Here is a 21,699-nt window from a genome sequence, read left to right as displayed (position 1 = left end):
CCCAGGCTTTTATATGCCCGCAGGCATACGTATTATGAATCAGAGAACCACAAAATGAACACAGAAGCCCCTAGTCTTCCCTTATTCACCTTTGTATCAGCACCAAGCAGGGACACCTGTATTCACGCACACAGAGCTAGCACTCATTCAAATTTTTAATACTTCAAGCTTACTTGACAATTTCAGTCATAAATGAATTGGAGCCTCAACAGTAACAACATACTGCTTTTAACTTGAGTAACAGGAATACTCATCAATACAAATTTGATTACTCAAAGACAAAGAAAGAGAAAAAAAACAGAGGCAGCCTTTTCCCACTTATTCATCCCCAACAAATACTGCCTTCAAGCAGGATTCAGGATCTCTTTGTAGGCAATGTGAGAATATCTAACAATTTCTAATTAAGGAATATCAAAGCCCACAAACAACTCAAGTAGGGCTGTCACCATTTAGAATTCTTTAAGGACTTGGTAGGGAAGCAGGAATAATCCTCTCAGAAATACCTGGTGGGTGACACCACCACCTGGAACATTCTAAAAATATCTGTGAAAGTGCCACACAGAGAAGCTGGGATTTTTGTTTTGTGTTCTAGACAGTGCCCGGGACCTAGTGGCACTCAGTAACTATTTGCTGAATAACATCTTATTTGACCTTCTGGAATAGATCAAAGGAGATAGCAATCAGATTTTTTAAACTGAAAAAATAAAAAACAGCGCGGAGCTAAAAATCTCTATTTGCTCAAGTTCCAGGCTTTTGAAAATTATTATTATCGTGTCAAACTTAACTAGAGAATCCTTAAACGTTAAAAAAAAAGGAGTCTGTAATCTTGTTTCCCAAAAAACACCTCATAAAAAGTAAAAGGCAACCTTACTGCTGAGGGGACCTAAAAATAGAATCAGGCTAATGGATGACTGAAGTGGGGAGGTTAAAGATGGCTCTCCCAGCCTCTGAAAAGACAGTCTTAACCACGTCTGGTTTTCATCGTGAATTTTAGGCTTCAATCACCAGGCTCATAAGACTGACTTCCATTTAGTCCCTGGATGTTCAGAATAGATGAAGAAATGTGATAAAAACCCTTGAGGCTGCCTAACGGGACAAAAATGCTTTTCAGTTTTTTTAACAAAGCCAAATCTAGCCCGGACTAATTCCGGTTTAAGGAATGACCTGTCTGGGACTTCCCCGATGGAGCAGTGGATAAGACTCCACACTCCCAATGCAGAGGGCCTGGGTCCAATCCCTGGTCAGGGAACTAGATCCCACATGGTGCAACTAAGAGTTCACATGCCGCAACTAAAGATCCCGCATGCTACAACTAAGGATCCCACGTGCTGCAACTAAGGAGTCCGCCTGCCGCAACTAAGACCCAGTCTCAACCAAATTAAAAATAAATAAGTAAATAAATAAAAAAGGAATGACCTGCCTACTATGTGGAGTCTCTTCTGTAACTTCCAGAAAGGATGTAACAGAAAGTTATGAAATTTGGAAAGAGGAAATAGCTAAATGAGGTACTTTATGTTGGGAAGCATCTGAGCTCCAAAGGGAAAGTTGTGCATTGTCTACGGCATCACTTCTATGCTCTTCTACAGCTCATCTATCTAAGCCAAAGATGATCAAGAGCAATGCAAAGTCATTCTTGTCTACAGACAGGGAATGCATTCTGTCCAGTTCAGGGACAACCCTCCTTCCACCCACAGAAAAGTATCTGCCACCATTTGGACATTAATTTCAATATGTAGATCTATAAATGTTACTGTTCTTCAGAGTCTCTTTTGAACTGGCTGGAACACCTCTCCAGTTTTCTCATTAGTAAGTTAAATAACATCTTTAACGTGTTTATTTTTCTTCTTGTATGAGAGTCGTGGTTTTACCTTTATTTAAGAACTACCTTTTAATAGTTTTAGTCTTTCTTCTAAAAAGAGGTCAACATTCACATGTGCTAAAATATTCACTATTCTGGTCTAAATTTTACTGATTTTGATGAAGACAAATAGTAATTAATGCACAAGAATGATACACAGAAAACCAATTTATGGTTACCAAAGGGGAAAGAGGGTGGGGGAGCGATAAATTAGGAGTTTGGGATTAGCAGATACAAACTAATATATATAAAATAGATAAACGACAAGGCCCTACTATATAGCACAGGGAACTATATTCAGTATCTTGTAACAAACTATAAGGGAAGTATATAGTTATAAGTTATATATATATAACTGAATCACTTTGCTGTACACCAGAAATCAACACAACATTGTAAATCAACTATACTTCAATAAAAAATAAAAAAGGACATGAGCAAAAATTTTACAAAAAGAATGATACACTAAAATAACTGAGGTCTATCACTTGCTGATGTTAATATCAGTACGCTTTGCCTGTCCTGTGAAAATGACAACTGTCTGAAGTCTCAGCTTACTGCATTCCTTTTTCATTTAAAACCCAATGTGCGTCCCCGTGTTCCCTCTCATACAGATCACCAGAAATAATATTGGATTTGGGTTGAATTATTTAGCACTTTTCTCTGTTTCATAAAAAAATCTTACATTTCTCTGGAAGCTGAAGTACCTCCATCTGTTAATTTCCTCCCAGCTCATGAAATTTCCTACAAACATTTTATTACCACTTACAGGAGTCCTTATTACTCATTCTCCTAATTCTTATTTTTCAGGGGCAATTACTCATCTCTGCATCTCTGTAGTCCTCAAGGTAGAGGGAAGCAACCTAAGCAAGGACATCAAACACTTCTGTGAGCCACTGACTCCCAATACTAGTTTGCAATCCAAACTACCTCTCCTTTAATTCCAAGGGATGTTTTGCAATGCTTGAAACAAAATCTTAATTATAAAAAAAAAAGTTACAGCCTTCTGTCTTCTAAAGGACAGTTAAATGATCTTGATGAAACTTCCCCATTTTAACTGTTAAATGGGAAAAAAAAAAGTTAAGATTAGAAATATGCAGATACTTCCTAAACAATTGGAGGCATACGCTAACCAAATCAAATCTCTACAGAATCAAAGTTTTGGTCATTTTTGCTCTAAAGTATTAAAAACAAAAAGCGGTAAGCTCAAAGAACCACATGAAAGCTATTGGTGCCTGGTCACCTGAGCTTAAAGATTTCCTGAGGTCAAGAGCCTGACTTAGCCGCTGGCTGGGAGTTTTGTGGGGTCACACCTGCCTCCCCCAAGCTGGCACGACCTCCGTGGAGAATTCCTTTGACGACTTTCTGGTAAGCAAGCATTTAAGGCTCCCAACAGCCTCACATACGATTGATCCTAAGTTATGCTTTCCAAAATAACTTGTTCCCTTGGAGCCTGGGTAATTATGTGTAAGACATGGCTCTGGGACAGGGCAGACCCAACTGTTGCTCGGTTATAGGCAAAAGCAACATTAATTGTACTTTCACGATTCTCTTCTTGAGGATGAATTCAAGTTTAAAGAAAAGCACACTGATGGCCCCCTCCCCAACCCCGGTCCATCCCAGCAACCGGGGAAGCAGCTTGTACTACCCAGACACCAAAATAAATATTCTTTAATTCAGGTTCACCATACTGTTACTATTTTCAGGGACCCAAACAAATGGCTGTCTGCACAGAGACATTCAAGTGTTCATTTCAAAGGGAACAGCTCTCTATAATACGCCAGTCTCTGCGTTGGCAGTTTGGACAGAGCACAGTTCTAAGTGAGGAACAGCCTCCAATTAGGTCCGTCTACAGCTTTGCTCTACATACGCGGAAAGCTCTGGAAAACAGAAGGGCTAAAAACCAGGAAAGCCGGTCACTTCCAAAGTTCCTGCCCACTCCGCCCTGGGGGAACCAGGCTGGGATTTCCTCCATCGAGAGGTTCTTCCCTAGGGCTCATGCTGACTAAAAAGTGTTCATAAAAATAGATAATAAAGTCTTCGTATCCTGAGCCATTTCAGACAGTTATATATTATAGTATAAAAGACAGAAATATATGCTTTTCTAGTACAGCGTCAAGTCATCTAGCAGGCAATATGGCAAAATGTTAACACTAGTTTTCCCTACAGTATGACTTTTTAAATTTCTTCTCCATATTTTCTGTAGTGAAGACATGACTTGGGTGATGTGATTATTTGAAAATGTATCTTAAAAAGGTAGTTTGGGAAAGTCTATATAATTTGTTAGGCTAGATTCTTCTCCCTTCCCTGGTTATCTGTAATTATGTTAGCTAGCTTTCTTTCACTCAGCCTCCATCTTTTTACCTGTAAAAGAAAAACTACTTAAATTGGATACATTCCAGCAAGCTTACATTTCTTAAGTTAATCAGTCGGTGAGGTGCTACTTCAGGACTTTTTTTAAGTTTGACACTAAAATCCCTATTTCAATGTGAAGTTTTAAAATGCCCATGGAGGAGGTACACACTGTCCAAGTCCAAGGACCGCAGCAGAGAAATCCTCAGTATCCAGTTACCCAGACACCAGTGACAGACAGCAATAGAACCCACTGTCACTCCCCAAGTATTTCTGACAACATTCACCCTGCTTCCCGACCAAGTCCTTAATGGACTCGAATGGTGACAGCCCCACCTGTGTCTCATGACAGAAGGGACAATTTTACATGAAACACGATTTTGTCCCACAGTAAATATATTTATCACCACTTCACTTCCAGACTTTCAAGTGTCTAAAGATACATACAATTTTATTAGAAAAAGACTTAAGCTGTCATAAGGACAAACCCAGAGATCCAACCTTGGAAATTGGTCCAGATATCTCAATAAAGTTTAACCCTTAGTTTTTTAGATGTGCAAAATAAGCATCCTTAAAGCCTAGCACATATTAATAGCAAGCTATCTGCATATGAGTATATATACTATTTATAAAACCACACGGACGGCATACAAACTACCATAAGGACGACGACAATGTGCATTTCAGAGGGAAACCTGGCCCACAGTAGGCATCCAGCGGGGTCCGTGGTCCCACACCCTCCAGACGCAGGGCTCACTCCCACCGCTGGCTACAAGGCTTGGTCTTCTAAAGGATTCGTGAGTTAGAAGATTCAGAAATTACTAGACAGTGATATTTAAAACTGTCGAAGTTTTAGAACTCTCATTTCACCAATAGTTGCATTCTTTCAAGTTCAGAAATAGGCCAGAACTTTGAGAAAAGGCATTACTGTCCAATATACAAATTATTTGGGTCTCAATATTATGGTAACCTTCTCTGAGGTGGCCTTGTGTATCTCCTCTGAACAGTGACCACAGAATTCGAACTGGACCACTTCTGAGAGTCAAAGGTGATGCTATTTATAGTTACTCTGGGACAAGAGCCACAACTGGGATTGTCCTGGGCAAACCTGGATGAGGCGTCACCCTACCTCTGGAATCAGTCCACCCTCCTTCCTCATTTCCTTCCATAAAGAATAGAGAACCTGGGCTTCCCTGGTGGCGCAGTGGTTGAGAATCTGCCCGCTAATGCAGGGGACATGGGTTCGAGCGCTGGTCTGGGAAGATCCCACATGCGGCGGAGCAACTAGGCCCGTGAGCCACAACTACTGAGCCTGCGCGTCTGGAGCCTGTACTCCGCAACAAGAGACGTCACGATAGTGAGAGGCCTGCACGTCGCGATGAAGAGTGGCCCCCGCCTGCCACAACTAGAGAAAGCCCTCGTACAGAAATGAAGACGCAACACAGCAAAAATAAATTAATTAGTTAATAAACTCCTACCCCCAACATCTTCTTAAAAAAAAAAAGAATAGAGAACCTGAAAGATGGGCAAGATGTTGTAACCCTTCAACTTACACAATATTACATGTCAATTACATCTCAATAAAGCTGGGAAACAAACTAAAATGAATCTTTGTAAGGAAGAGGGTGGCCTGGAACTGCTACGTGCAGGCAGCAGCCCCCATCCCTCCCAGGGCTCCCCTAGAAATTCACATACCTAAGCAGGTGAGGATGTGATCTGTACCTAAAGAAAAGCTGCAGAAGCAGTCTTGGCAAAACTGCCCCTAAAAATAACCTTTCCCCAAGAACACTTAACACGTGTGTTCTGCTCCTTCCTCCCTGCACTCTGGGGTGGTGGAGGAAACAAAGATGCAGAGGTATCAAATTCAGCCTCTTCAGACACGGTGCCCACCTCCTGTCTCAAATTCAGGCTCCCCACTCAAAGAAGTAAAAGCAGTGGTCGCGGGCGCTAGACCAATAAACCTGAAGGAGGTTATGGGGTCAGTTTATCAGATCAGTCTGCAGCAGGAGAAGAGAAATACCCTATCAGTACTGACTTTACAAGGGGCCACAAACAGCAGTTAACCATCCCCGTTTACAGGATGTTAAAAGGCTTTACCTCTGACAACAGTGCTTTCTTTGCACAATTCTGTCCTCTTCTCCTACAGAGCCTGAAATTCACCATTGGAATTAGATAACAGCGTTATTGTCTTAGAAAGGTCACCTTTAAAATATTGATGATCTCTGGAAAAGCAGGTCTTGGCAATCTTTGGTTTTTAGAAATAGCCAGTTGTAACATTAACAGCATGAGAAATTACTAGGAGAACTGGGGGTTAGGAGAGGTATCCCAGCAGAGCAGGGAGGAGGCCTGGACAGCCAAAAGGGGTAGCAGGAAGCGTGGGGTCTGGGGGGGAGGAGACTGATGTTTCAAAACAGGGAAGGCAACTGTAGGCTTAATTGGCAGTTTTGATTCAAAATTTCGTTTAGAGAATAAAGCATCTATTGAACATAAAAACTTTTTTTTTCCTTTTAGTATTGGACATCCCTGGTAATTATTTCACAATGTATACATTTATCAAAACATGTGGCACACTTTAAATATATAAAATGTTTTATTTGTCAATGACAGCTCAATAAAGCTGGGGGAAAAAAGAACCAGGCATCCCCTATTCATGAAACTTTGGTTTTCCTTGGCCAGTGGGATTCAGAGGGATTCGCTATATGTCCTGTTTTTATATATGTTTGAAATTTTCCATAATAAGAAGTTAAAAATAAATAAAAGAAAGGCAGGATTTTTTTCAATGTAAAGTGAAGGGAGTCCTTGGCACTGCCTTTGGCCGAATCTCTGTGGAGCCCAAATCTTGGAGAACATCCCTGTCCACTAAGACATCACGTCTGCAGGAGGACGGCTCTAATCTATGCTCTTGCCACTGGAAGTCTCCTTTTCTAGTTCCAAACGGGAACTGACTCAAATGCTTAGGCATCCTGAACTCCGGCTTCTTTTTGGAACTGTGTCAGACAGACCAGCAGGTAATTCCAAAGATGTGCCCTTAATGGCATGTCCTGTAAGCCTCCATTTGAGAGGTGTAGTTGGCTTTTCCTGTGGTCCGTTTCCTCCTCCTCTGGCACTTTTGTGGGACAGAGTGATTGCTAGGCCCTCACTTGGGGTTACCTTGGAAGGACAGTATTTTCCATAACTCAAAATTTAGTCTTCTCATTCTCATCAGATGCTCCCCCTGGACCCATTTAGAAATTAAAAATTCAGACACACACACCCTTATGCATGGGCAGTAGGTTTTGGATAAGTGAAAACTTAGGAATACTGAATTCCAGGTGTTTTCTCTGGGTTGTTGGTTAAAACTCTGAGCAAAAAAGCAACGAAAACAGAAAAATTTAGTGGTTAAAAAGCACCACCTTTGACTACTCACAATAGCCAATAAACAGCCTAGATGTCCATCAACAGAGGAATGGATAAAGAAGATGTGGTACATATATACAATGGAATACTACTCAGCCATTAAAAAGAATGAAATAATGCCATTTGCAGCAACATGGATGGGCCTAGAGATTATCATACTAAGTGAAATAAGTCAGAAAGAGAAAGACAAATACCATATTGTATCACTTGTATGTGAAGTGTAAAACAAGACACAAATGAACTTATCTGTAAAACAGAAACAGACTCACAGACATAGAGAACAGACCTGTGGCTGCCAAGGGGGAAGGAGACAGATTGAGAGTCTGGGGTTAGCAGAAGCAAACTATTATATATATATAATGGATAAACCACAAGGTCTTACTGTATAAGGGAACTATATTCAATATCCTGTGATAAACCATAGTGGAAAAGAATATGGAAAAGGATATATATGTCTAACTGAATCACTTTGCTGTATAGCAGAAATTAACACAACATTATAAATCAACTAAAATTCAACAAAATAAATTTTAAAAATATAAAAATAAAAGCACTGCCTCTGGAGTTAAGCATCCTGGATCCAAACTTCAGCTCTGGCACTTGCAGACCAAAATGTGCAATAAAATAATTAGCATCTCCATGTGTTATAAAATTTCGACTGTGAGAGAGAATGTCTTTGTAATTTAGACAAAATTCTGTGTGCATGTTCCAGCTACCACTTCCCCACCCTCAACCACCCTTAGGTAAGTTACTTAACCTCCCTGGTTGAAAAATGAGAATCACAATACTCATCTCCTAAGACTGTTGTGACGTTCGAATAAAATAATACGTATGGTCTAAACAGTGCTTGCAAATTCTCAATAAATAGCTGCTCTGCCCTATATACTGAATAGCTGGGGATACTGGGAACCATATGCCAAATCCCCTCCCATTCTTTTTTTAATCCACTGGAAAAAAATCCATATCTTAAAATATCACTTTTACTGTCTTACTGGAGTATTTTTGTTTTGCTGTTATACTGAAAAAATGAAAATAAACATCATTTTGTCCCAAAATTTAACAGGAAAGGTATGCAATGAAATATTCAGATACTTCCTATTTCATAAACTGCAGTAACAGAATAGAAATTGTACGGTTTACAAAATGTAAAACACATGGTTTGCATTTTTCCAACGAATATCCCCTCCTCACGTCCCAGCCCAACCTGATCTTTACCCTTGCCGCCCCTCCAACATAGATTTGTTTTAAAATAGGAAAATATTACCCTCTATGGGTAATCTCGAAACTGATTGCAATTCTGTTATGTCTTTTACTATTTTCATGACTGATACACGCAAAATATCAATAATATTTTTTAAACCTTAAAACAAAACCCCTAAATGAGGACCACCACTCATCCTATTTTCTTAATTTTATAAATGATAAAACAGAAAAGGGAAACCCACCTTGTGGTTGAATGCTACACTTGGTATGTTAAGATGAAACCAATTCTTTTCAGTAATGAAACTACTTTCTTCAGTAATCCTTACAAATTTTCAATAAAGTCTTCCTCAATAAAGCCCAGCCTTGGCCATTCCAGTTGCAGAAGGATTTTATGTCACAGACTTGAGCACACCGCCATAAATAGTTTCTTACAGCTTCTCACTTCCTTTGCAAGCATAACTTATCTCATGAGCTAAAAGATCTCCCATTCCACGGTGCCAAAGCCCTGGGTTTCTGTTCCAGCGACTAAACGGATTCAAATGTCAGATTCAGACGGACTGGCGAAGTTCCAGAGAAATACCAAGGTGAGATTTCTCCCGGAAGAAAATCAGACATTTCAACAGTTCATCTAGTTTTAAGTCATCCAGTAAATGCATGTTTTCATCCAGAGAAGCGAGGCTTCCACGTTCCAGTAATCACTGCTTCCTCTGGGAGCCCTCGATGTTAAGCTCACCTCAGCACCTGGCAGGTAGATCTTCCACTATCCCCTCCTTACAGTTTCAACCATGGCCTCTGAGCAGATAACTCCCACACCTAAATCTCTAGGCTTGACCTTCCTTCTCGATATTTCCATGGGCTGTCAAGCCCTCAATCCAAACCTCACATTTTTAACTTCTACAAAACCTAACCACCCCTTATTTTCCCAAATGAATACCAAAGGCATTAGAGGTAAGACTAGAAACAAGCTGAACTCAGTTTTATGGCTTGGCTGTGGTGTGGTCTTGGTCAAGTAACTTGAATATAGTGGGACAATAGTGGTAAAGTGGTTTTATTGGGTTGAGCCATAAGAAACTGCAATTTTTGGAGGTCAAAATGGTCAGTGTCAAAAATTTCCTACAGTTCAACCTAATGCATACAAAATATCTTAAAATCCTAATAAAAAACAATGAGATTAGATTACCTACCTTCTAAATAATTATTATCTTCCCATCCTGTTGGACTATAATGAAGAAACTTAAAGACTCCTCATGACTCTAAAAGACAGGATTTTTTTTTTTTTTTTTTTTTTTTTGGCCGTGCTGCGTGGCATGCAGCATCTTAGTTCCTCGACCAGGGATCCAACCCGTGTCTCCTGCAGTGGCAGCGTGGAGCCCTAACCACTGGACAGCCAGGGAATTCCCGAGCATTTCTTGAGTTGCCAATCTCAATTATAATTGTCTGTATAAGACTCAGTCATACCTTCAATATCAAATACTGTTCTCATTTCCCCTCAACCTCCTATTCACTTACTTGCCCACTTGATCCTTACAATCACTAAAAAATAAGAGTTTTTCCCGCGATAGCATGCCTTTTAATGAAAAGGTTGTAACAGAGGCTAATGAGAATCTATTTTCATTATATAGAAATTTCTAGGAATGATGACTAATACATTTATCCCCTAGCAAAAACAAACAAACACAGCAAGACAACTCAAAGCCATGCTAACTCTGTAGTCTTGGGTTCGGCTTATATCAATACCGCCCAGGCCAATTCTTTTCCAGGGTCCACATACTCTGCAGAATCATCTGCATCTCTTCTCTCTTTTCCATTTCCGCTACTGTGAAGCCTACCATGTCTTCCAAAAGTTTTTTGTCTTACCAGGTTTTACATTGAGAAGAACAAATTTAAATGTATACTTCTCTGAATCTAAATGAATTTGGAATTTTCTCTATGATGTGGGTAAAGGTTTTCAATCTGGACAAAACAGTCATTTCCAATCCAATTTGGGCTCCCAGAGCTTTGTTCATTAATATGGTGACACATTTTAGTATCATTTAAATAAATCTACATGTATGATTTTATTTTATTCCCCAAATCTCGAAATTACAAATTATTGTTTTTTTTTTAATTAAACATCTTATCTTCGTAGGCTCAGTCTGAGAATAAGAGCTAAGTCGGAGAAGTCCATCGTTTGGGGAACTTGCTCTTTAAGGAGCATTAAACAAGTATGAGCTGGAGTTAATACATTTGTAGCTCAAGGAGTTGCAAAGATTGCAAAAAAAAAATTTAATGGTACTAAATTCTTTTCAGAAATATGACTTATAATTCCTGCATTTCACAAATGTGAGTGCAGACTCTTAAGCAGGACCGTTGCAGGGCCAGGGGGCCACAGGACAGTGTCTGCTCATAGGGGAGACCAGGACAGCACCCAGGGACCCATGTTCTAGAGGAGGGGCCCGAGGAAGAAGAACTCCCAGGGCGGGTAGAGGAGGTAGTCTCGGGTATAAGCCAAGAGGAGAATCAAACACGTGGGCTCCAGGAGCCCTAGCGGGAGAGGCGCAGCAGACAGAGGCTGGCTCAGGCCTGGCTCCCAACACCCTCCTGAAGGCAATAAAGAACCACACAGGGGCTTTAAGCAGAAATACCATGACCAGGCTGTGTTTTATACAGATCCCTCCTGCAGCGTCAGGCAGAAAAAAGCCTGAAGGCAAGTACGGTATGTGGAAGGGTGACAAAGCAGGGGCCACCACCCCCATCCAGGCAGGAAGTGCAGAGGCCCTGAAGGCCTTAAAGCACATGATGGGAGGAAGGGGCAGGGTCCGGAGGACTTTAGGAGGTGGGCTCACAGGAGCTGAGAGAGAGGGAAGCCTCAAGGGTAACTCCCAGCTTCCCTGCATGGGCGCCAGGGAGGAAGATGCTTCCAGGTACCGGGAAAGGGGACCATGCAGGAGGGGCTTTGGAAATGCTCTCCACTCCCTTCCACCGGCCAGGGTGAACTGGGTGTCCCTCCTCTGTACTTCTCACTGCCCTTTCTGTCTCTTGAACTAAGCTGCAAGCTCCTTAAAGCCTGGGGTGGTGTCAACTCCATTCCCTAACCCCGGCCTCTAGCGGGACCGTAATAAACGTCTGCCAAAGGAATGAAAAGGATAAACAGCCATGCTTGTGCTCCACTTCTATTCTGCCCTTCAGTACGGCTGCAGGAGAAAACATCCAGTTTCTGATCAAGAAAATCGTGGGGAGGGGTACAGGTGTGGTGTGGGCTCAGAGGCCAGCGCGCAAGTGCTCAGACGGATACGTGCTTGTGTAAAACATGTTCCTCAGCTTCTTTAGAAAAACACATTTCTGGCACTCAAGGTTTTCCTTCCTTTGAACCAAGTCTAGCACAGTAGTTAGCAAGTGTTTTCCCCCTCATCTCTGCTTTCTGTTCTTTCTGGAAGAACTAGTACCGTTCCCACGGAAACAGCGGTACAGTTCTGACTGTCCTCCAACGTATTCCGTACCAACTCCTCTGCTCATCACGGGAGTGCCTCCACCCACCCCAGAGCTGCACCTTTTCTGTAGCCCAGCTGCAGCAACCGACTGTAGGGCTTTCTGACAGTTTTCTGAAGCTGCTGTTCTTTAGGCTTCCCAGCTAAGAGTTCTATTCCTCCTCCCACGCTCCCGGAAAATCGTATCTTGGGCTCAAGTTTCTTCCTTGGTGAATGTGGCTGAAGGGGTAGGGCAGACCCCAGGACACACCCCGTGCCTAAGAGAAGATGCAGAAATCACAAAGAGTGATTTCCCCACCTTACAACTCCTGCACCTGTGGTTCTCCATAGCAAACCAAGGGCATCTTGAGAACAACAGCCCTTCTGGAGGCAGAGATTTCTTAGGGCTCATACAAGATTCTGCCTTTGCAAGCCTGCCCATCAGCAACTCTCTCTGGACATCAAAGGCTGCCTGAAACTCCAGCCCTGCATTTAGGCAATGGCCACCTGGACACACAACTTGCCCCTCAGCACTCAGCCCGTGCACTGAATGATACATCCTGTAAATGGTCAGCCTTCCACCCAGACACCTCTCCTGGTTCCATAAGCAGACACTCCTCATTAGTTTGTTTGTTACTTGTCAATATCACTATCTTGAGTTTTAAGCCCAGGAGCTCTAATGGTGAGATCATGTCTGCTTAATTGGATTTATACAACAGCCTGCCATGCAACAACATGGGGTTATTTAATACTTTTTATAATCCCTCCTGATCACTCTCAAATTGATGGCTTCCTCACCACTGCTTCTAATCCTCACCACTTTAAACGTATCTTTCCCGTAATGGGCTTCTACCTGGGTCCCCCACCTCAGCCCTTCACCCACTGCAATTTATTCTGCAAACAATATTCTACTTGAAGCATGGCTCTTCCTGGCTCAAATATTCCCAGAGCTCTGCACTGCTTGAAGAACGAAGTCCACACTCACCCTGGCATCCTAGGTCCTCTGTAAACTGGCCCCGGATTACCTATGCAATTTTCTCTCTAAATCTGAATCTGTATCTTTAGCTTCAGTTAAGCCTAGACTGTTCACTCTATTTCTCTAGCCAGGAATGTTCTGTTTCTCTCTCCTCGCCACCAAGCTAGTATTTACTTACTCCTCAAATTAAGGCCCACCCCAAGTTCTACTCCCTTGTAAAGCTGTTTCCCCATTATCCTCACCCACAATGGTTTTCCTTACTTGATCTCCTAAATTTTTTGCTCTTTATACAACAAGCACCTGGCACTTGTTATTAAACAACTTCTTGTTCTAAGTGTGGAAGCGTGTAAACCCTACCTTTAAAGGTACATGGGGGGAGGAGGTACTAGGAAGTTACTGTTTAATAGACACAGAGTTTAACTTGGGGGTGAGATGGAAAAGTTCTGGAGATGGATGGTGGTGATGGTTGCACAACAATGTGAATGTATTAATGTCACTGAATTGTACACCTAAAAATGGTTAAAATGGTAAATTTTATGGTATGTCGATTTTACCACAATTTTTTTGAAAAGTACATCCAAATCACTAAAGAACAAATCACGTGCTTCTTCAACCTCACAAATTCAATCACAGTGCTAATTACTACGACACCACCTGATGAAATTAATTATTAGGCTGCACTAGGATAGTAATAATATTTGAACATTTACAGATCCCTGTACAGCGTACAAAGCCCCTTCGACGTAAACTAGTTTGACCATTTGATTCTGAAAAACTCTGTGAGGCAAGAAAGACAGGAATCCCTTATCTTTATTTTCTAGATGAAGAGATGGAACTCGAAAGGCTTAGTGACTTGATTACGGCCAAACAGAGGGTACCAGGCAGAGCTGAGATTCATCTGGGTCTCATGAATCTGAGACACTTCCCAGGCCCCTCGTTAATCGTTCACCTCCTTGGAACAATTCGTGCCTTTCTTTCCCCGGGGAAAATTCCCGCAAGAGCGTACTCCACTGTGCAGGGGAGAAGAGCCTTGACCTGTACCCTTAACCAGCAGTTGCTCCTTGAGACACGGAAAGGGGCAACTGGCAGGTTCTGGATCCTCTATTTAATCCAACCTGTGCGCAGCTGCTCCCACACAAGCGTCCTTCCCCACTGCCTGACCCCACGTGGCAACATTTCAGCCTGATGACAGGACAGGCAGCAGGTGTGCTGAGGAGAACAGTGAGCTGCTCCATCTAAACTGTGACTCTGCGGAAGAACTTGGATTTCTTTAGGAACGATGAAAACTAATCAGAATTCTGAATGTGGAATAAATGAACGACTCTCTTATGCTCTCCACAGCTGGTGAAAAAGAGTATCGATCACCTAGCCCTATACAGATGAAGGATGTAAGGGCCCTTTATGTATCGAAACACACAGTCATTTCCTTAAAAGGCCTGTTCTAGCCTCCCAGAGTGGTGAAGGACAGCGCCCTGTGCCCACGGAGATAGCACACATATTCAGCATTGCTGTTCTGACAAGTCACCTCCCGATTAGGCCGCAGTTGAATTAAAGGCTGAATGTGCTCTTCGCTTCCAGGAGAAGCTTACTTCTAAACACCAAAGCTCTGGAAGTTTCAGAAGTCCACAAAAGAGAGCTTCATTTACGTGACTACAAATATTCTTAAACACCCCTGAAAGAGGAGAGCACTTCGAAATGCCTGTACATACTCATGCCAAATTCAACATCTTCTAAATTGCCCTTCTTTTGGAAAAAGCACTGCATGTGCTCAAAAAATTGAAAACCAATCATTGCCACAAGATCCAGAAATTCCACTTCTAGGTATCTAACCAAAAAAACCCGAAAGCGGGGACATGAAGAGATATTGGTACACCCATGTTCACAGCAGCATTATTTACAATAACCAAAAGGTAGAAGCAATCCACGTGTGCATCAATCAATGAATGGATAAACAAAGTGTGGTCCATACAGTCAGTGAAATATTACTCAGCCTTAAAAAGGAAGGAAATTCTGACACATGACACAACGTGGATGAACCTTGAGGACATTATGCTAAGTGAAGTAAGCCAGATGCAAAAGGACAAATAGTGTGTGATTCCACCCATATGAGGTCCTCAGGGGTCAAATCCATGGAGACAGAAGGTAGAAGGGTGGTTGCCAGGGGCTAGGGGGTGGGGAGGATAGAAAGTTACTGTTTTATACAGAGTTTAATTCTGCAAGATGAAGAGTCTTGGAGATTGACTGCACAACAATGTGAATGTACGTAGCACGCCTGAACTGGACGCTTTAAAATGGTTAAGATTGGGCTTCCCTGGTGGCGCAGTGGTTGAGAGTCCGCCTGCCGATGCAGGGGACGCGGGTTCGTGCGCCGGTCCGGGAAGATCCCACATGCCGCGGAGCGGCTGGGCCCGTGAGCCATGGCCGCTGAGCCTGCGCATCGGGAGCCTGTGCTCCGCAACGGGAGAGGCCAAAACAGTGAGAGGTCCGCGTAACGCAAAAAAAAAAAAAAAAATTTAAAATGGTTAAGATGGTAAATTTTATGTAAAAAAAAAAAAAAGATCTCCCATCACATACACACACAGCACTACAGTTTTACTAAGTCCTTCTGTAGCAAGGCATTCCATACCAGAGCAAGGTTTACCACAGCCCATGAGACTCTGTGAACTGTGGATATAATTAGGTCCCTCATCCATTATAACGCTACAGACGTCATCATGTGTTACCAGCATCTGTTGACAGATCTCATACCCAGCATATCATTGAAATGGCAAGTGTGGAAAAGGTAGCCCACAATAGAAACAATGGCATTTTATCCCTGTCCTGTTCCAGCAGTTTGGCTCATAGGACATAAATAGAGGCTACTGCTCTGCCTGCCGGGACCTCACAGTTCAGTATTACTTTACTGACTTGAGTGGGTTCTCTACCAAAAGTAGAAACAGAGGATCTTCTGGATCTGTTCAGGTCTGTGTCCTAACGTAATGTTTGGCTCTGTTTTGTTTGTCACTAAAGTCACAACACAGCACTCAACCTACCTGAGAAAAAGATGACATATGTCTGTTTTTTAATATATAATATACAAGTGCTATACAATTATAATAATATATTCACGCAGGAACCCCAAACTTTAAAAAAATCACAATGAAATTATATCCAAAAATACTGTGAATTTAAAAATATATATAATTATATATCATATATTAAAAATAATTTAAAAATTATATGTATATGACAGAAGACATATATCAATGTTGTCTTTGGAAACTAAAATTAACTCTATCCTGTACTGTAATTTTAAAAAATCAACAGAAACCACTGTGATTAGACTATTACTTTCAAAAATGATGGGCAGACTACCTGTCCAATTCCTTAGCTATTTTGCTCTTCCTCATGAGGAAAAAAAAAAAGCAATCTCTGCAACAAAGACTTAAGACTTTTTTAAAAATCCATGAAAAATGTAGTAATCAAAATTGTGGGGAAAATTTTTAAAAAGAAACACTCACTGTTAAAAATTAAAGCAACTATTTAACTTCTTTCTCATTGATGATGCAGCAATTAGCTCAGATGACGAACTAATAATAACAACACATTAATAATCTTCAAGCCAGGTGTTTAAAAAATTGTAGAAGGTTTGAAATTTTATTCTCCTTTATAGACTCAACTTCTACTTATCACTCCCATTCTACTGTTTCCAAGAAGGCAGGGTTGATGGAACTAAGGGGGAGAATGAAATGTAGCTAAATTAGAGCTTTAAAACAATAATAGTAAGTGGTTTTAAAAGAGAATAGACAACAAAAGAAAAATCTTGATTTGAAAATATCATGGGTATTTAACAAAAAAAAAAAAACCCTAAAATGGTTATCTGATAATTATCCAAATGTGGGACCTCTCTCCTTCAGCTAACACTGTTTGTTGGGAGTATGTGTTTCCTATAGTCAGACACATTCACCAGGCACTATCAGATAATCCCCCACAGTGGCAGCTACACAGAGCAATCCCAGGCACACAGATGGTCAACAGACGTTATCCACTTAATGGCAGGCCCTTAGAAGGGAAACCCACTTTGCCCCACCCCGAGAAAAATAGGGGGGAAAAGCAGAGGGCACTTTGCTTTTGCCAGAACACTGTCATCATAAGGTTGGGTGAGCAGGTCTGGGTTGGCATCCCTGACCCAGCCAGGCTCTGTGCCCAAACAGGAGGCGAGATTTAGCCTCCTGGTGAGCAGTCCCTAGAATTCTAGCCAAGGGGATCAAGAAGAAACCTTGAGATAGTGGAATGTTCCATTGGGCCCCCAGAGAGCGCCAACCAAGATGGGAAGGGAACTTTTAGAGCTGGCTGACTCCCTCGTCCCTGTGCGCTCACCTCAATGAACCGTAAATAGAGTGTGAAATAACTATTAATTTATCGGTGAATGTCTAGTGTTCTTACAGCATCTCTCTCCAGGGAACCCCAAAACATGTAATAAATGATTTTCAATTACTCTCTGGGGCAGCTCTGTGAAAATCGGAATGAAGCCGATGTTCTTTTGACCTCTTTTACTTGGAGAAAGACGGGTTAGGGGGAAATGGGACACAACGGGACCAGAAGACACAACTCTGTGGCCAAGGTCACAGACTCAAGGGATCAGGAACAGACCTGAGACTTTCACATTCTGGACTAATGCAGGTTAAAACAGAAACGGCTGCACTGTTTTTCCCCTAACATTGTTCGTTTTGTAACTCTTATGTGACACACGCGCGCACTCACGACGCCCAGGTCCGTGCCTGTCCCTGGACTTTTCCCGGCTACGAGGACATGGGACAACACGACCCTCCATCAAGCTCCCTCCCGCTAGTCCACACGGTCGGCGGCGCCCCCGGGCGGTCGCCCCCCGGGGAAGGCGACACACAGACACGCGGGTCCAGCCCGCAGACGGCGGGCACGCGGCCCTGGCTGACCTTCCTCTGCTGCTTCTCCCAGGCCGGGTCGAGGAGCAGGTCGCGGTCCCACTCCTCCTCCTGGATCATGTACTCGTCATCTTCGTAGACGTAGTTGTACTGCACGCCGGGCTCGATCTGGTTCATGGCGCTCGGGTGGCCGGGGCTGCGGCGGGGCGCGCGGGGCTCGGGCGGTCGGACGGGCGGGCGGAGACGCGGCGGGGCCGGCGAGGCGCGCGGGGCTCGGCGGAGGCGCGGGCGGCGGACGGGCTGGCGGGCGCGGGGTGACCTTCGCGCGGTCCTCTCGGGGCGGCACGCCTGGGCGCTGGGTCGCGGGCGAAGCACCAGCTCGGGCTGCGGAGCAGCTGCCGCCCCGCTTAATACCTGCGCCGCTCGTCACGTGCCCGCCCGGCCGCGCCCCCACCCCCCGCCCCGCCCCGCCCGGGCCTCCGCCCGCCCCCGCCCCCGCCCCTCCGAGCGCTTGCTGGCGGGCAGCGGGGCCAGGGGTTCGCGTCAGCGTTCCCGGTGCTGCCCCAAACCTCCGGCGCTGCGAGCTGAGGCCGCCGGCACCAGCCCACGCCTCCCACCCACCCTCTGCCTCGCTGCGCGGCTGGACTTGCGGGCGCCCAGGTGGGTTACCCGGGTGAGTGGATGCGGGCGCCCAGGTGGGTTACCCGGGTGAGTGGATGTTCGCGGATCAGAGGAGGGACACACGGCCTGGGCTCCTGACCACCCCCAGCACATCCAAGTTGTCCAGCATCTTCACGTTTTCCATATATTCCCACATATTCGTAGATACCACACACATACACCCCTAAAAAGTAAAGTTTAGAAGCTACGGCATCCCCTTTCTTCCTCCTCTCCTCCCTGCCCTCACCTGCGGAAACCGAGGCAAGGGAGTTGGCCCAGCCATGTTAGAAAGTCAGGAACCAAACCAAAGGCAGGAAGTGTCTGCTTTCACCTGCCAGTCTTAAAACAACTGACAACTGAGGACAAGCAGCCAGCTTCATGTTACATTTCCATCTCCCCTGATGTGTTGCACTTAAGGCTTTTCCTCCCTAACGTCCTGGCTGGCTGTTTCCTGTGCCTTATGCCCCTATAGGAACCAAGATGAGGTCCCTTGAAGAGGAGGTTGAAATTTTTTTATCACATATGTGTTAGACACCGGGAATCCAGAGGCCAGCTGACAGGCAGGGCACTTGCCTCGTGCAACTTATGTCCAAATCGAATAAAAGTTGCCCACCGCTGCTACACAACTGTGGTTCAGGTCTACTACTTTGTTGACAGATTTCAAGCCAAAAGTATGTCTGGATTCATCATTGTTCCTTAGAATTTTTACATCACTTAGTTTTATTTTTTTGAGCTTTCTGCAAAAAAACTTTGACAAATTAGCAAATACATCATGCTAACATTTTTTTAAAACATGCCCACTAGAATATGAACTCCATGAGGCCAGGGCTCTTGTCCTGTTCACAGCTGTAATCCCCAGAAACCACTAGGTGCTCAAGTATTTGTTGACAAAATAAGTATCCTTAGAAACAGTGACTGAGCTAATTTGCTTGGATTTAAAGTTTAAATTAGGATTAAAATTATAATCTCTAAACAAGTTTATGAGTAAATTTAATTATTAGAAACTGGACCAGCAATTACAAAAACTGTTAATGTTAGGCTTCAAAAATTGTGGGGACTTCAGGTTCCAGATGAGATGTATTAAAAGACACCAGATTTACAATGCTGCCTGAAACAACTAAAATCTGGAGGAAAATATATTAAGCAAAGCTTTTTAAGACATTGACCATCAGGCAATGAAAGATGATGATCCCTGAGAGGCAGAAAACAAATGACATGAGCACTCTGCCCCAGGTTATTGCCTGGAGAAGGTTTCCAAGATGTACCAGAATAAGGGGAACCCAGGCACAGCTCAATGGTCTCCCTCAACTGTGAGTTCAGAGAGACAGAGGCAGGTAGAGTTTGCAAGGCCAGTTGCAGAAGAGGAGAGAGCTGCAAAGAGAGAGAGAACCCTGGAGATTTGCAGAGGGTCTCCCTTGAGTCTTATCAGTGAATGTGTGGGAGAAAAACACCTGAGGCCAAGGAAGGAAGCACCCAAAAAGATTAGAAGGAATGATTCTTAGAATTTCCAAAGGGCTGGGAATAGTTCCTGTTTCCATTCATAATTCACAGGGCATTAATTAGATAGAGTGTTCAGAAGTGGGGGAGTGGGGGAAGGGGCATTAGGCTTAAACTAAATGATGTACTGGTGCTACCTGAAAAAGCGCAAAAGCAAGACCTGAAAGGGTCAAACTGTTTCCGAGTCACGTAACTGTGTCCCAGAACAAAGCTGAACACGTAGTAATACACGAACATTCAACACTTAAGGTAAATTTTGCGGTTTCTGGCATCTATCAAATATTACCAAGTGTGCAAAGAAACAGGAAAGTATGATCTCTAATGAGGAGAACAATCAATCAAAACTGATCCAGGGGCTTCCCTGGCGGTCCAGTGGTTAAGACTCCATGCGTCCAATGCAGGGGGTACAGGTTCAATCCCTGGTCAGGGAACTAAGATCCCACATGCCCCGTGGCATGGCAAAAAATAACAACAACAACAAAAAACTGATCCAAAATTGGCACATGATTGATAGAGTTACTAGAAAAGAACACTAAAAGCAGCTATTACTGTATTACATGTATTTAAGAAGCTAAAAGAAAGATTGAACATGCTATGTAGAGACATGGAAGATTTTAAAAAGACCCAAATTGAATATCTAGAGATGAAAAGTACAACATCTGAGATTAAAAATACCCTGAATGGGATTAACTACAGGGTAGACAAGAAAAGATGAATGAACTCGAAGACTTAGCAATAGAAACAATGCAATATGAAACATGGAGAGGAAAAAAAAAGACTTAAAAAAATAAGCAGAGGATGAGTGAGATGGGAAAACTTTAAGCAGCCTAATATTTGTGTAATTGGAGTCCCTGAAGTGGGAGGACAGGAAAAAAACAAACAAACAAACTTGAAGACATAACAGCTAAAGTTAAGAAATTAATAAAGCAACTTCTACTTCTGGCCAAGATGGAGTAATAAGGACTGGAATCACCTTTCCTCTTGAAACAATTGTGGGGGCAAAAAAAAAGACAAAGCATATGAAGCAATGGTTTTCCAATACACCAGAAATCATGTAATGAAGGACAGGAATGCTGAGAGATGGGAAACAAATGGGGAGAGTCCTATAACTGCCTCAGTTTACAGCCTTGGCTTGTAGACCAGACCATTGAGGTAGAGTCCGGAGGGCTCCCTGAGTTGAGGACATGAAGCTGAGAGTATGGGAAGAAGAAGGCAGCTAGTATTCATAGGATAAAGTATCAGAGAGGAGAGGGCCACACACAGAGAGAGCTCTGGAGATCTTCGGAATGTCCCACCTGAGCGTGTACTGATCAGAGCATGCTTGTGAAGAAGCCACCCAAGTCCGAGGAAAGAGCCATCTGAGAGGATTAGAGGGAGCAGTGCATGGCATTCACACAGGGCCAGGTGGGTGGCTGCTTCAACCACAGG

The 21,699-nt window shown here is 43.2% G+C and overlaps 1 protein-coding gene across 3 annotated transcripts in view; it reads right to left on the bottom strand.

Annotated features, from left to right (window-relative positions):
* The window catches only part of ACTN2 (actinin alpha 2), a 78,926-nt gene extending 60,437 nt beyond the window's left edge, over positions 1–18,489 (bottom strand). For 2 of the 3 annotated variants that reach the window (XM_027093987.1, XM_027093985.1), the window contains exon 1: positions 18,166–18,291. In XM_027093987.1, coding sequence (XP_026949788.1) covers positions 18,166–18,291 — 126 coding nt within the window. Of the gene's footprint in view, positions 1–18,165 lie in introns of all 3 variants that reach the window. The other variant, XM_027093986.1, reaches the window with a different exon arrangement.
* Positions 18,490–21,699: the final 3,210 nt, after the last annotated feature.

This window comes from Aethalodelphis obliquidens, unplaced genomic scaffold (genome assembly GCF_003676395.1).
Source record: "Aethalodelphis obliquidens isolate GAN/ISIS:26980383/991018 unplaced genomic scaffold, ASM367639v1 scaffold87, whole genome shotgun sequence".
Lineage (NCBI taxonomy): Eukaryota > Metazoa > Chordata > Mammalia > Artiodactyla > Delphinidae > Aethalodelphis > Aethalodelphis obliquidens.
Note: the sequence above shows the minus strand (reverse complement) of the source record. Positions and strands in the feature narration are given on the sequence as shown.